The sequence below is a fragment of the Silurus aristotelis genome, assembly GCF_946808225.1.
Source record: "Silurus aristotelis genome assembly, chromosome: 9".
Classification (NCBI taxonomy): Eukaryota; Metazoa; Chordata; class Actinopteri; order Siluriformes; family Siluridae; genus Silurus; species Silurus aristotelis.
The window spans coordinates 26,744,062-26,758,796 of NC_139582.1; the positions used below are offsets into that span (position 1 = coordinate 26,744,062).

The following is a 14,735-nucleotide window of genomic DNA, read 5'->3' on the forward strand; positions in this document are numbered from 1 at the left end:
TGTGGTACGTGCTCTCTATGTATCGCTGATAGTTCGTTTCATATCCATAGTTCAAGTTCACACTCCTTGTATTGTTAGTTTGTGTGTTTTACCTGAAAATAAACCACTTATTAGAATACAAATGAACGATTAGAGTTCAAAAAAGAATCACACATTGTAACATGAATAACACTCAGCGGTTTTATCAGAGCTGCTCTTAGAGAAAACGGATCAAGACTGGAGCAATCAGAATCAGCAATGCGGCGGTTAATGCTTTTACTCCTCGGCTCGATTTCCTGGTTCTTGCGAAAGGCAGCAGTGATTTACTAGTCGGATTGATTTTTAAACCGATTCATTCACCAAAACAAATCAACAATTTCATGAAAAGAGATATCGAGACAAAGCTCCCAGTCGTTTTTTTCATATCGTACTGAATGCGAGCTTCCTGTGACGTGTGCTGCTCGGGCTATTCGAAAGCTTTTTAAAGCTCTGCGTGCTCTCCGTGGTTCTGAACGCGCAAATTTCCGCCAAGGCTTTCTCACGTTAACGAAATTAGCCTTCATTTATTATAGATGACAAACAGGGCTTCGTTTCGGCTTAATGAAAAAAGACGGATCGTTCTTTTAACCCGATAAGCGTGAACTTTGCAACTATTCAATGCTTTTTTTTGCTTTGCACTCCAGCGAAAGAGAGGACCCCCAGACGGAGGAGGGTAGTGGAGAGATAAGATGAGGGAGACGAAGAGCAAGAAATTCATTTTTCTGTTCATTATTTTGCTCATACACTCCATACACTTCAGCTGACCACACTCATTTTATTCCCTGCTGAAATATGCAATATTTTTCGTATTTAGATATAAACTCACTGTGTAGCTAACTTAATATTCAGACAGAAGGACGGGAGACTGAGAAATTGCTAACATGACTTTTTAGGACAGTATAGAAAGTTATAGCAGCGTATGTATGTGTAGATATCATTTTCGAGATGCTGTTAGTGTGCGATGACGGTAGTGGGCAGCGGCATGCGGGGGTGTTAAACGCAGGCCAGTTTGGTGACTTGTAGCAGAACTTTTGCAGCAGTAATTATTCAACAGGCCTCCACACACAGGTCACACCCACAGCCATGTGTGTTTACCGGCCTTCCACGAACTAATAAATAAGCACTGGCCATAAAATAGTGATTTACTAGAATGTTTTCCACCACAGCTCCAGTTCTACTGGTCTGAACAGAATGTGGACAGAGTGACACACACACACACACACACACACACACACAATTGATTGACAAAGCCATTAGAAAAAAGCCAATGCATTTAAATAAAAACTACCTTTTTTCTGTTGTTGTTAATAAACAGCAATACAGATATGGAAAAATGAACCAATAGATGAAAATATATTTGAAGTCAAAGTCTTGACCACCCACCACTCAGTCCAAGTATCAGGCAACTAATATATTCAAAGGTCAAATGCCTTGAGTGCAATATATTACTTTTACTGCCTGTATGTTGATTTAACTGAATGTCAGGTTATACTCCTTGGACTGGCACTCAATCAATTTACCAAGACCAAATTCAATCCTGGATTTCTCGACTCTTTTTTTCTCATCTTTTAATAATTGTATGATGTGCTGGAACGGAATCTCGCGGATTATTAGCGGTGCTGTGCGCATTCAGGCTACAGCTACACTTATGTCTTTCACATCTGATAGAGAGAATTCTTTATTTAACTGCTAGTTGCCATGGTTTCGCCAGGCTAGGACAATTAGGCTAAACATGCAACACAAGTTGTTATAGAAAAAACTTGATGCAAAACCAGCAAAAAACTTTCAAACTTTACCTACAAATGTTTTCTAGACCGAAGCGCTTGTGTGCACTTCATCACCATCTACTACAGTATGTTCCAGAAAGGCATTTAGTTCACAATTTGGCTTCCTGTTTTTCTATTTTTCCCTATTCTAGCCTAATCCACAGGATATGCAAATTCTTAGAGTGAGAGGAAAAAAAAAAAGATACTTTGGTTTGTCCCTCTAGGCAAGTCCTTAAATGATCGGTGTAAATTCCTAGCACAGAGTGTTTCTCTCTCAGAAAAGGTTTCCAAGTATCGAATCTTTTTGCAAATGCTAGCGCAGTGAAATATCCACAAAGCAATTTTTTTTTTTACATTTAAGAATGATTTAAATAAAGGATTCCTTGATTCCTTCAATCTTCTTAATCCCTGGCATGAAATGTCAAGCATTTTTTATTTAAGCAGCATTGTTTATTCTGTGATACAAACAGTGGTGGGCGAAGTACACAAACGAAGTACTTGAGTTAAAGTGGATATACAGTAGGTAAAATATGACTCCAGTAAAAGTAAAAGAGCTCTCTTTAAACTTTCACTTGAGTAAAAGTACAAAACTGTTTGCCTTCAAATGTACTCAAGTATCCAAAGTACTAGGATTTATTATGGCTATAATGTTACTATAACGCTATACTATAATATAATACTATAAATATAATGTTACTACTAATTTTTGTATTTTTGTATTTATTCACTCCTGAATAAAAAGTTACGACTGATTTTACGAAACGTATTGGAGTAAAAAATGAGGTAGCGTAATCCCCAGTTTATGGCGGTGGTTACGTTCCAAAACCTCCCGCGATAAAACGAAAAACCGCAATAACCGGACGCCATCTCATAAATGCTATTTTATGTGTACAGCACTGTACTGTATTAACATTTTACTTCGTTTTATAATTAATAATTATATTTTCATTAATACATTTCATTATTTCAACATAAAAATCGTGGTATCCGCGGGAGCCCGGGAAAAGCAGGCAAACAAATGAATTATGTAACAAATGCAATTCTGACGATAAACCGGGGGCATGAGATTCGAACCCTGGTAAAACGGGGGATTACTGTATTTGACTCTGAAAAGTAGTAAAGTCTCCTATCTATCTATCTATCTATCTATCTATCTATCTATCTATCTATCTATCTATCTATCCATCCATCCATCCATCCATCCATCCATCCATCCATCCATCCATCCATCCATCCATCCATCCATCCATCCATCCATCCATCCATCCATCCATCCATCCATCCATCCATCCATCCATCCATCCATCCATCCACCCACCCAGTGGTGAAAAAGCTATAAAAAAGGAGACATAGCTAATATACAGTTTTTTTTCTGACCAGGATCTTAGTGGTGTGCATGGTTGCCAGATATCAGTGAAATAAAGCACAGTAACAAAGACAAATGGCCAATTTCATGTAAAATACAGACTTGTATCACATCCTTTGTATCTCCGAGGAGATTTTAGTTTAATCAGATTTATTAAAGAAAGATTTTGTGCTACTCTACGAAAACAGTCGAGGTTCTGGAGGTGTGCTGCGGGGGGGGTGGAGCTAAAGAAATGATTGGAACAAACAAACACACTCTGTTGCTGCCCCCCGGAAAAACTATCTGCATCCACTGTTCATGTAACTCTGGGTTGTTTGAGAAGCTGAACAAGGTTCTCTTTCCCTCACATCCAAAAACACACTTGTTAGGAGACCTTCTTCTCGAGCAAGTCCTGTGCAGCGCTACCGACTTTTTTTACTTTAACCATGTTTAGCATGAGAATTCAAATCTTTAGCAGTGTAAAGCATAAAATAGCATTAGACCATCCCTTTAAATAATGAAATTAGGGGCCAAAGTCAAATAATTTCTATCATGTTGAATATTGCATCAAATGGAATATACAAAAACAAAGGTATTTACTCAAATAATGTGCAAGTAAACATGAAAAATTGTCTGTATATGTAGAAAAATGTGCACTTGAATGCAAGAATATGCACATGCTCGCTTCCTTCATGCAACATCAGCAGTGAACCACAAATATGAGTACACTTCAGCAGATTTTTCCCAAAGGAAATGATTTTCTCCACCACTCTAATACCCACACAGACACACAGTAATACCATTATTACATCTTATATCTTCTTCCATAATATCTTAAAACTTCTCTCCTATTTTCTTATATAGATCTTCTATTTCTATTTTAGTTCGGCTTCTCACCAGAATCCCACAAGTGTACAACCATTTTCATCTACAAATGAGACGGCGCCAAAGAGACAAAGACAGAACTAGGGCGATAGGACACAGGTCCCAGACAAACAGAAAGGTGTGAAAGATATTGTAGGACAAAAACCTGATCTGGTGCAGCAATCACTTATCCCACCTCGGACATGATCTGCCGTTCCCCATGGACAGGTTTAGCAGTGGCGCACAGAATATTTAGCAGCACCGGAAGGCTTGAGGGGGATTTCATTTGCACAGGTGTCCATCTGCTTGACTGTGTCTCTTATAATCTTCACATCATGTTCCAGTTCATAAAAATGCGTCACTTACCCTCAGTGTGTTCGGGCTGTCTGTTGCATTGGTGTGTGGCTTACTCATGGCTCGGAACCAGCCTTTTCTCATTGAGTTTTGATTCTGAATTTGCTCATTCTCTCTGGAGTCAATGCTATCTATGGTCAGTAATAATCTATTGAACTATGGATAGCTGAGGCAATTCTGTTAGCAGTATTAGAATGGATCCGATGCATCGATTTGGATTCATTTGTTTCCTTGTACCACTGTTTCATTCGGTCAATACTACCGTGTTAATCTTGATGGCGCATGTGTGTGTATGGTGCGCTATACAAAGTGCATAGAAGTGTGGACCTCATAAAGGTTTGCTACAACCTGTGATCATGGCAGTTTTTTTTTTTTTTTTTCACCTGGCTGGAAGTTCATTGGCTTCTAATCGTTTTCCCCTTTTGAAGTTTATGCCGCGAGTAAACATCAGTCCTGGCAAGTAATTTTCTGCAGGCTTGCACCATATTTCCATAATATCTGAAAACAAAGGACTCAATCAATCTTCGATGCTGTTGACTATCAGGGCTGCCTCAAAGCATTAGATTCTGTTCTTCCACCTTTTTGCATTCACTCTCCCATCACTCCAGCATTGTTTTCCTTTTAGTTTCCTCAAAAGTTAATGCAACATTGACCAGGTTCATCTCTCGCCCATCATCGCTATTCATTCTCAAATGGCTGAGCGAACACAATGCATTTCTGCGAGCATTTGTAAAGCTGCCGACAGCCCGCATTGCCAGGCAGAGGGAGCGATATTATTTTCATATTGATGTTATGAGAATGTCAGAGGCGGACTCCGCTTGTCTCCTCTAGAAAATAAGCAGTGCATATCATCTATGTCGAAGCTGCACCGCGAGTGCAAAAAATTACCTGGGCTGCTGTATCGTAACTGTGACAAATGACAGGCAAGGATTGCTCATATTTATAAATGTTGAATTTCTACGGTATGATTATGTTTACTTACCCGCGGTATGCTTCGTGTTGAACATTTACAGGTCCAAAAATCCAAATGGGACAAAAAGAAAACAGGGTATTTTATGTAAAGATAATTCAACACAAACACAGACTACCGTTCAAGCGCGGTCGGAGAACGTAAATTGATGAGAGACTGCTGATGTGTGGCCCAGTGCTTAGTAGGACAATCCTGCTGAAAAGTAAATGGCTGATAAGGACAGCATCCAAATTGTTTGTGCCAGGGATTTACCATTGGTCTTTGGGGCCAACCCCCTATACTCTGCCTCAAACCACCAATTACTGAAATCACCTACATAGCTGAGAGGCCCAGAGCAGCCTACCCCAGTAAGAGGGAGGAGAACATACAGCTTATCCAAGGGAACAGAGGGCAATGGGTCTAAAAAGGATATATGGAACATAAATGACACATGAATAATGGGTGATAAAAAAAATTTTAAACAGAGGCGGCTGATACTGTAGCACAACACATCAGCTGGGGGTCAAGTCGGTAAACTAGGTATAAATCAAGATAAGTGGCAGCTCAGTCAATAAGACTTTGAATTTCTTATTGAAATGGTATTAGTTCAAATCTCAATACTACCAAGCTGCAACTCATGGGCCCTTAAGAAAAGCCCTTAACCGTCAACTGCTTTTTGTATAAATTAAAAAATACAATGTTCGTTACTTTGATTCTGCCAGAAGCTATATACCAATTTCTCATTCTCCTGAATGATCCAGCAAATTTGACAATAGTCGAAAGCTGAATAGAAAGTGTTTGTTACTTGTGTCATGTTTCAACATTCGCATCAATTTTAATCAGCTTCGAAAAACAACTACCACCAATACCAAGATAATCACTTAATTAGGAATAAAATCCTCTTTATGATTTATTTTAAGAGAAACAGAATTGGCTAAACAGTAAATCCTGTTGTTTTTGGGTTTACAAGGTTCTGTCTTTGTTTTTTTAGGTGGAAGTTGGTGTGCTTCTGTGATAACATTGAATGATGGATATCATTAGGAATTCTAGTCAGATTTTTAAATCTATTGCCAAACATTTCTTTACGCTCAGTAGCCAAGGCACTAAGAATCAGTAGTACTATGATTACAATCATGCAGATTTTAGGGTGAAATTAGTAATGTGTATTCAATAAGCTTGACAGAGCAATGTGTGGACTATGAGATCTATCTGTCTGTCTGTCTGTCTGTCTGTCTGTCTGTCTGTCTGTCTGTCTGTCTGTCTGTCTGTCTGTCTGTCTGTCTGTCAATCAATCAATCAATCAATCAATCACCCAGTGGTGAAAAAGCTATAAAAAAGGAAACATAGCTAATATACAGTCTTTTTCTGACCAGGATCTTAGTGGTGTGCATGGTTGCCAGATATCAGTGAAATGTCCTCCCTGACATTTGAAAAGCCGTACAAACTATAGTCCAACTAGGCCATGCATTTTGAAAGGAAGTTGCATTTTCACTTTACTCTTTATACCTTAACTGATTACATCTTTCCACCCTTGTTCTTGTTTTAAAACAACAGACAAGTGTAAAAACTGGAATCTCTTTATCCAGAGGTCCTCCACTGTACCGAGTGGCATCATATCTGCTGCCATGCATTTCTCAATTACATGCTGATTTAACCTGGGAATAATCTGAGGAATGCTATCTTAAAAGAGCAAAAAAGAATGTGTGTATTTCTTCAGTAGTCCTCATAAAAGCCAGCAAACTAAAACCCCTGTAGCCTTTTCTGATTTGAGATGAAGAAGAAGTCACATTTTCAGAGGAGGGACTGATTAAGTCCACATATTTATTACACTTGACGGAAGATAAATAGCCTACTATTTTTGCAGTCTGTTGAATGTATTGTCTCAGGTATTGTCTCAATGTATTGCCTCAGGTTATCTTCTCGATAGTGAATGAAACTTGGACTACACACCCTGGACCTGAATGTCATCCCATGGTGCTCTTTTGAATATGAAAGCACAGTTGGCTAGTTATGTGTTGGCTAGCAGTCAGTTATGCTGCAGTAATAACATTGTGCCTTTTGGCCGTGATTTCGACTTAAATGCCTGCCATTTTTTCATGCTTGCTAAAAGTAGACAGATAAGGGTATGTTCTGTTAGCTGAGTAGCTAGGTAAAGAATGAGAGAAAATCCAAGAGGAAGGTATGAATGTCATCATTTTAATCTTAAGATATTCTACTCAAGTCCCTGTGGAGCAAATACCGAAGAGCACTTTTATTTCAGCTGCTGAAAGCAAACAGATTTCTTGCGTCAAGGGCAAAGTCTGAAGCCGGGTGTCGGCCTTGTCTAATGCTCAGCTGCTCTTTTCTGTCATGTCCCTCAGTAGGATAAACAAACATGAAGTAAATAACGTGGACGAGGCATTACACTTATCTGGCATAGTCACATTAACCTGGAAACCAATATGAAACCAGTGGTATTGTTGGTAATATTTGTATTCTCAATCCACAATTATGGCATGACCAGAGCAGTGGAAATCATCAGAGCTGGTGGATGAACAACATATTTGAGATGTTTAGTTTTGGATGATGACCACAACTGAATAGCTTTAGTCAATGCATTAAAAAAAGTTAACCACATTGTGTTCAGATCAATTGCACTGTATTTGGAAAAGTCTTCTGAAACCAAGATGAAATTAATGCTGGTGGCTGAAAGAACTTATAGGAAGTGAGAGGATGAAGAACTCTATAAGCTATACCTTATCACATCTGGCCACTGCGGTTTGTCTACTTGTCCTGTTTTTTTTTAACTTGTACTAGTGTTTAGGGAGGTGTCTTTGAATAAATTCAATTGTAGCTGTTACTGCACTCTGCTGTACTGTACACCTGCTGAAGACAGCATTCTAACCGACCTGAAAAATGGGCCTCCTGCCCACATCTTGGGCTGGAATAAAACTAACAAAACACTCTTGTTAGGATTTGTATTGTTGGTTAACAGGGATGACAAATTTCCATTAAGAGAAAAGAAGACAAAAAAAACCCACACCCAAATGAAAAGACCTTTATGGTATGTGCTTTTTGAGCATCACATTCCACATTTAGTCCTGATTTGCTCTTATAATTCCCAGACACTCTTCTAGAAAGATGTTCCACTAAATTTTGGAGTGTGTTTGTGGAGATTTGTGTTCATCAAGACGAAAGAGTTTTAGTAAAGTGAGGTACAAATGTGGTTGAGGTGCAGTCAGTGTCCCAATTCATCTCAAAGGTGTTCAGGTCAGAGTTCTAAAACATGCTGCTCAAAATCTTCTACTCCAACCCATGTAAACCATATGTTTATCGAGCTAGCTTTGTACACAGGGGCATTGTCATGCTGGAACAGGTTTGGGTCTCTTAATTCTAATGAAGAATAAAGGTACTGCATCTATAGACACCATATATGATTATGGCTAAAATAAAAACTTTCCCATTAGGGGTCGCCACAGCGGATCATCCGCATGTTCGATTTGGCACATGTTTTTACGCTGGATGCCCTTCCTAACGCAACCCTCCCCGGGCTTTATCCGGGCTTGGGACCGGCACTAAGGCTTGTGCAACCCTAATGGCTAAGGTTGGTTCCCTGACCGGGGATCGAACTCGGGCCACAGCGGTGAGAGCTAAAATGATTAATTTAAATAGAAAAATCGCTTAGTCCGTGTTTCCCTACGGACTATTAATACTGACACACCACCCACTGAACTCCGGAGCGCTCTGAACATGTAAACACTATGAAAGCCTGTTTCTGTGACATTACAGGAATCAGTTTGCTTAATTCCGCCCTTTTTTCTCTCAATTTTGACTTTTTTTATGTGACGTAAATGGGCTTTCATATTACACAGAAGACGCTGCATAATGAAAAACAGAGGAACCGAGGAAAAACAGCGAGGGGCAAGTGGAAGATTCAGGCCAAGAACTAAAACATAAAGAAAACACTGTTCACCTTTTTTTTTTTTTTTTTTTTGAGTAATCTGAAAGTGTGACAGCAGTGAAGTGTGCAGTAGGAACGACAGACTGGTTGAAGGTGGAGAGGTTGGACTGCATCAAGGATCGGCTCTGAGCCCTTTCCTGTTTGCAGTGGTGATAGACAGGTTGACGGACGAGGTCAAACAGGCACTCCAGGCACTATGATGTTTGCAGATGATATTGTTATTTGTAGTGAGAGTAGGGAGCAGGTTGAGAAGAGCCTGGAGAGGTGAAGGTATGCGCTGGAGAGAAGGGGAATGAAAGTCAGTAGATGTTGAGGTTTTCATTGGGAGTGACAACGATGGACAGGATTAGAAACAAGTTTATTAGAGGGATAACGCAATGTAGGACGTTTTGGAGACAAGGTAAGAGAGGCGAGATTGAGATGGTTTGGACATGTGCAGAGGAGGGACATGGGGTATATCGGAAGGAGAATGCTGAGGATGGAGACACTAGGAAGGAGGAAAAGAAGGATGGTCAACGAGGAGGTTTATGTATGTGGTGAGGGAACACATGCAGGCAGTTGGGATAAAAGAGACAGATGTAGAGGACAGGGAGATGGATGATCCGCTGTGGCGACTCCTAAAGGGAGAAGTCGAAAGAAAAAGATGTTTATATATTAGTTTTTTTTTGCATTTTGGTGTTATATTTAAATATTTAAATGCATGAAATGGGGTTTTCACAGATATTCTTGTATGCAATTTCAGCCGTAAAATTTTTTGTAAAAATTAAACAAATGACTTGTTTATTTTAAGAGACCCGGCTTATTTTTTCTGCTATATTAAGTATTGCTCTCCAATAAAGATAAAGCACTTCTTATCCGATTACTCGGTTAATCGGTGGAATAATCAGTAGAATACCCGATTACTAAAATATTTGTTAGCTACAGCCCTAATACACAAATGTGTGCCTTCAACTTTGTGGTAACAGTTTGGGGAAGAAACACATATGGCTGGAAAATATATATATAGTGTATATTCTGTATATACGTTAAAAAATTGGGAATTTTTATCTGAGCTTTTTTCTTTTTTTTTTTTTTACAGAAATTCCACATACTGCATGAAAGTGTCCATGGCGCTAACTGTGTCGGAAAATGACACAAACCTGTGCTATAACTCTAAAATGAAGTATTTGGAGAAGGCTGAACTGAGCAAGGGGAAGGACATCCTCTGTCCTGACATCGATGACTACATCCAGCCTGGAAAAGACCCACAGATCGTTTGGTATAAGGTAAGAATATTGTGGCAATGTGCATTTGACCTTTTTTTTTTTTTTTACCTCAACAGTCCATTCAATGTTTATTTAAATGACCATAATCCATTACCATGGATCCATGTTATGTAGTGTTACAGAGTAAAGAAAGAACTCCCTTATCTTACACTTCTGTACTGCTCTTTCTAGGTGTATGAAATGTGATGCACATCTCATGTTATGAGTTTATTAAGCATCTGCCAACAGCTCTGATGACCCTTGGATAGTATGATCTGGAACATGTTTAAATATGGGTACTTTAAATCGTATAGCTTCTGTCAACTTGTCAGTGAAAGAGACAGAGTGCGAAAGAGAGAGTGTGTGTGTGTGTGTGTGTGTGTGTGTGTGTGTGTGTGTGTGAAAGAGAGAGAAAGATATCGAGAGAAAGATGGGGGATGGGACGAGGGACGCGATCATGAACAGAAAGATAAAGAAAGCAGTAAGAGAGATCGCTTCCCAAAAATCCTATGTTACAGAAATATTCTTCGATCCTCAGTGTGATTATAAGAAACTCCTAAATCATCTAGATGAAAACAAAGTATTAAATAAATGAATGGCACGAACTACAGGCATCTGTTTTCCCAAACCAGCGCTCAAAAAGGAAAGCAGCTATGTTTTTAGTTGTGAAGTTGTTCTGTGCTTATTGTACTGCAGTCAGTCAAAGACCTCCCACTTCTAGTCAATGGATGAACAGGTCAACTTATTGAAATTTTTGCATGCAGGATTATCATGAATAGACATTTCACGACAGCATGTGATGTGACAGCATGTATTTCTTCCTGTCTGTATTCTTCCTCCCATCCACAAGGAATGTAAACCCAAACAGTGGCGACAAAGCATCGTCAAGAGGAAGGATATGCTTTCAATTAAAGACGTGAGAGAAGATGACATTGGAAATTACACCTGTGAATTAACGTTCGGAAGCTTTCAAGTCCGAAGGACCACCGAACTGTCGGTTACAGGTAAGACATGCTTTATTTATATCCGTTTTTTTTTTTTTTTTTTTGCAGGATGTTTAAAAGTAAAAGGAAAATGTACAGTGGTCATTCAGATTTCCTTATATCAGATTTTTGCTTATTGCGTCTAGTTCAGTAACTAAGACTCTTGCTGAAACTCACTGCAGTGAAGTTTTAAGCCTGACAACATGAATATAATCACAATTCAATTTGCTGTTATTTCATTTTAAAATGCTTGACGTTTTCCCTATTTTAAAGTGGACGCGATGTTTTGCTCAAAAGACATTATGAAACATCTAAATATCCAACTTGTTCTATTCAATTTCTAACAAAGATGAAGACGAAGAAATGTATATCTTATAAAACAGCAGCACAGCAAAGAACGGATAAAGAGTAATTGTTAATAGACAATAGTGATTCATTCTGGCTGCAGGATTTCAGCAAAAAAGGAATAATAAAGGTTATTTGACTGTAACAGCTGGTGATGACATTGGAAGACATATACTGTTTAATAGTTCCATTCCAATTATTCTATATTCAAAACAATCATGTATACATTCTTTTCCCATAACATTTATTTTTGGGTCTCAAAGTTCTCCACTACTGAACATACTGTTACCAAACACTGAGCTGGATATCATAGTGATACTTGACTGAAATATTAACTGAGCTCCCGAATTCATGCGTACAACTTAGTTTTTATTAAAAAAAAAAAAAAAAGTACACTTTGGAATCTTTTTTGTTGTTGTCATAACGCAAATTCCACTGCCAAAACACTGCTGTGAATCCAATCCAAGGCTTTTCTTTTCTCTCGAGTGAAAATGTGAACACTGTAATCAGGATGATGACACTGTTAATGCTCCAATATTGTTCCAGTTTCTGTTGGCGGTAATTGCTAAGCAATGGAACAATTCATTAGCCACTTCAACACTTCTGAGGCCTCAACTTAGACCAGAGTGTCATAAAAAATCCGAAGACATGTAATTAGTGATTTGCTGCATTGCATGCGAGTGGCTCAAACGCGAGGCATGCCTGCTTTTTCTCTCGTGTGTATACAGGTACATATGACAGATATGTCATTTTTGCTGCCAAGTGAAACTGAAAGGCTGAAAGCGACAATTTCCTCCTGTTGTCTTAAATTTCTCGAGAAATATTTTACATTGAGCCAGGGTTTGACCGTTTTTTTTTTTTTTTTTTTGTCATCATAAAAAAGTCAACTATGGGATTTCAGCTATGACTGGCTGATTGTCTGCTGTCCTTGGAGTAATGTATCTTTTCTACTTCAAACATTTTCCCACTGTTACTGCACGGATGAGGAGACTTTAATGGCAGTCCATGGTGCTCTTTTTAATAAGAGTCTAGAATAGGATCCAATTTTGATTGAAATATTTTTGTTCATGTTACTGAATTTCAAGTAAAGCGAGTCAAGTCTAGTGGCTCATATTGCCATTTCATCCATATACAATATGGTACACAGTACAGGAAATGAAACGTTTCCCAGGGCCAAAGAATCAGTTTATTGATCCCCTAGGGAAATTGTTGTAAGTGCCACATAAAATGTAATAAATTAACACAGATGACACCAAACACAAAACTAGGACAAAGTGGAAATTGAAAAAGTGAATGTTACAATGAATAGATGTGCATTGTTTGGATTACTGCGCACTCTGAACTGGTTATTGCAGGCTTACTTACGTTTTTATTGCATCTTTTATTGCTCATTGCTTATTTACAAAACTAGCTTGGTTTAATGAATTAAACAGACCGCATTCTTGTATCTATGAGTGGCTTCACAAGGTCAATAAAAAAAATGGTTTATAGCCTAACTACAGTGATCGACGTCTGTCTTTTAAAAGGATCTCAAGGCACAAGTTATCACATAATGAAAACTAAGACAACTGCATTTAGAAGATTTTAATAAAGGGCCAGGCAGAACAATTCCAAAATAAGACCAGACAATATCAAATACTGTAAATCAGTAAGCAAGCTAAATAAATAAATATATAAATGAATGAATGAATGAACGAACGAATGAATAAAAACCGCATAGCAAACATATTAAAGAAATAAAGCATAGGAAAAACAGTCCTATGGAAACTGGTTTCACGGCAGTCCATGTCTGTTGTCCAAGTCCATGTCTGGTGTGTGTTGAAGTTCATATTTTAAAAGACGCAAGCACAATAATAAGAATTTAAAAAGCGAAGAAAAAGGAAGCCTTAATTTGTCAGAGATATATTACAATAGAGCGAAACCCTTTTCTTCACATATATGCTTGCTTGTTAGGAAGCTGGGGTCAGACATTACATAGCCCCGCTGGAGCAGAGGGACCAATAGCAGCTTGGTGGTGCAGGGGCTTAATCACTAGCCCAGTGAAAACACCTCACCTACATATATGACCTACTTATGAGCCTTCACTTGGATTTATCAACATCAACTCCATCCGTCTTCGTGATCTTTGAAACACGAGTCTCGTGACAAGTCAGAAATTCATCATATTTGTCTGTTTTCCAGAAGTAATCAATAACAACACTGAACATTCCTCTGCCCACTACACTATACAAGTACTGCATTTAAGCCCCACCCCTTTCTTTTTTTCTAGAAAGGGTCACATTTTTAATGTTGCCTAACTACAAAGCCACAATATACACAGTAGCACCTATTAAACTGGCATGTCACTGCAGTGTATAATTACAGTTTACACCTTATTGACAGTCCTATTGTAAAACCTATATTTGTAGATACATTTTTTCAGGTTAGAGGTCAAACAAACAGTCGCAAATTGTTAGAGGGCCCAATATCAGCAACCAGTCTTCATCATAAAAATCTATTTCTTTTTACAGGTTATATTTTCCTTTGGTGGTATGTCAGCTGATGAGCAGCTACATAATTATTATTATTTAATGTAATTTCATTATTATTATTTAGTAAAAAATCCCATGTAATTTCAGTCATTGTTGAGGGCTGAAGAGGTTTCCCACGTGTTAAATTTCAAATGAATCTGCCATTTAAAAAGACAGGCTGTGATTGCCTCTGGGTTATTTAAATAGCTTTCTTGGAGGGTCACAAGATGAGAAATGTTTGACATGCACAGCAGGGGGATTTAGCAGCATGAGTTGTATCACAATCGTCCAGGATTTCATTGCAGAAATCAGTAAACAGTACAGAAGACGGTAATATCCAGCATATGCATTTTCAGGACATTTACTTCTGGAGCAAGGATTCTAAAGTGCCAGTGAAATCTATATGCTGCTTTAACG

The 14,735-nt window shown here is 38.4% G+C and overlaps 1 protein-coding gene across 4 annotated transcripts in view; it reads left to right on the forward strand.

Moving 5' to 3' along the window:
- Positions 1 to 14,735, forward strand: part of LOC310731199 (interleukin-1 receptor accessory protein-like 1-B) — a 338,788-nt gene that overhangs the window by 93,234 nt on the left and 230,819 nt on the right. For all 4 annotated transcript variants that reach the window (XM_083550677.1, XM_083550676.1, XM_083550678.1 and 1 more), the window contains 2 exons: positions 10,315 to 10,501; positions 11,331 to 11,484. In XM_083550677.1, coding sequence (XP_083406803.1) covers positions 10,315 to 10,501; positions 11,331 to 11,484 — 341 coding nt within the window. The remainder of the gene's footprint in view (positions 1 to 10,314; positions 10,502 to 11,330; positions 11,485 to 14,735) is intronic.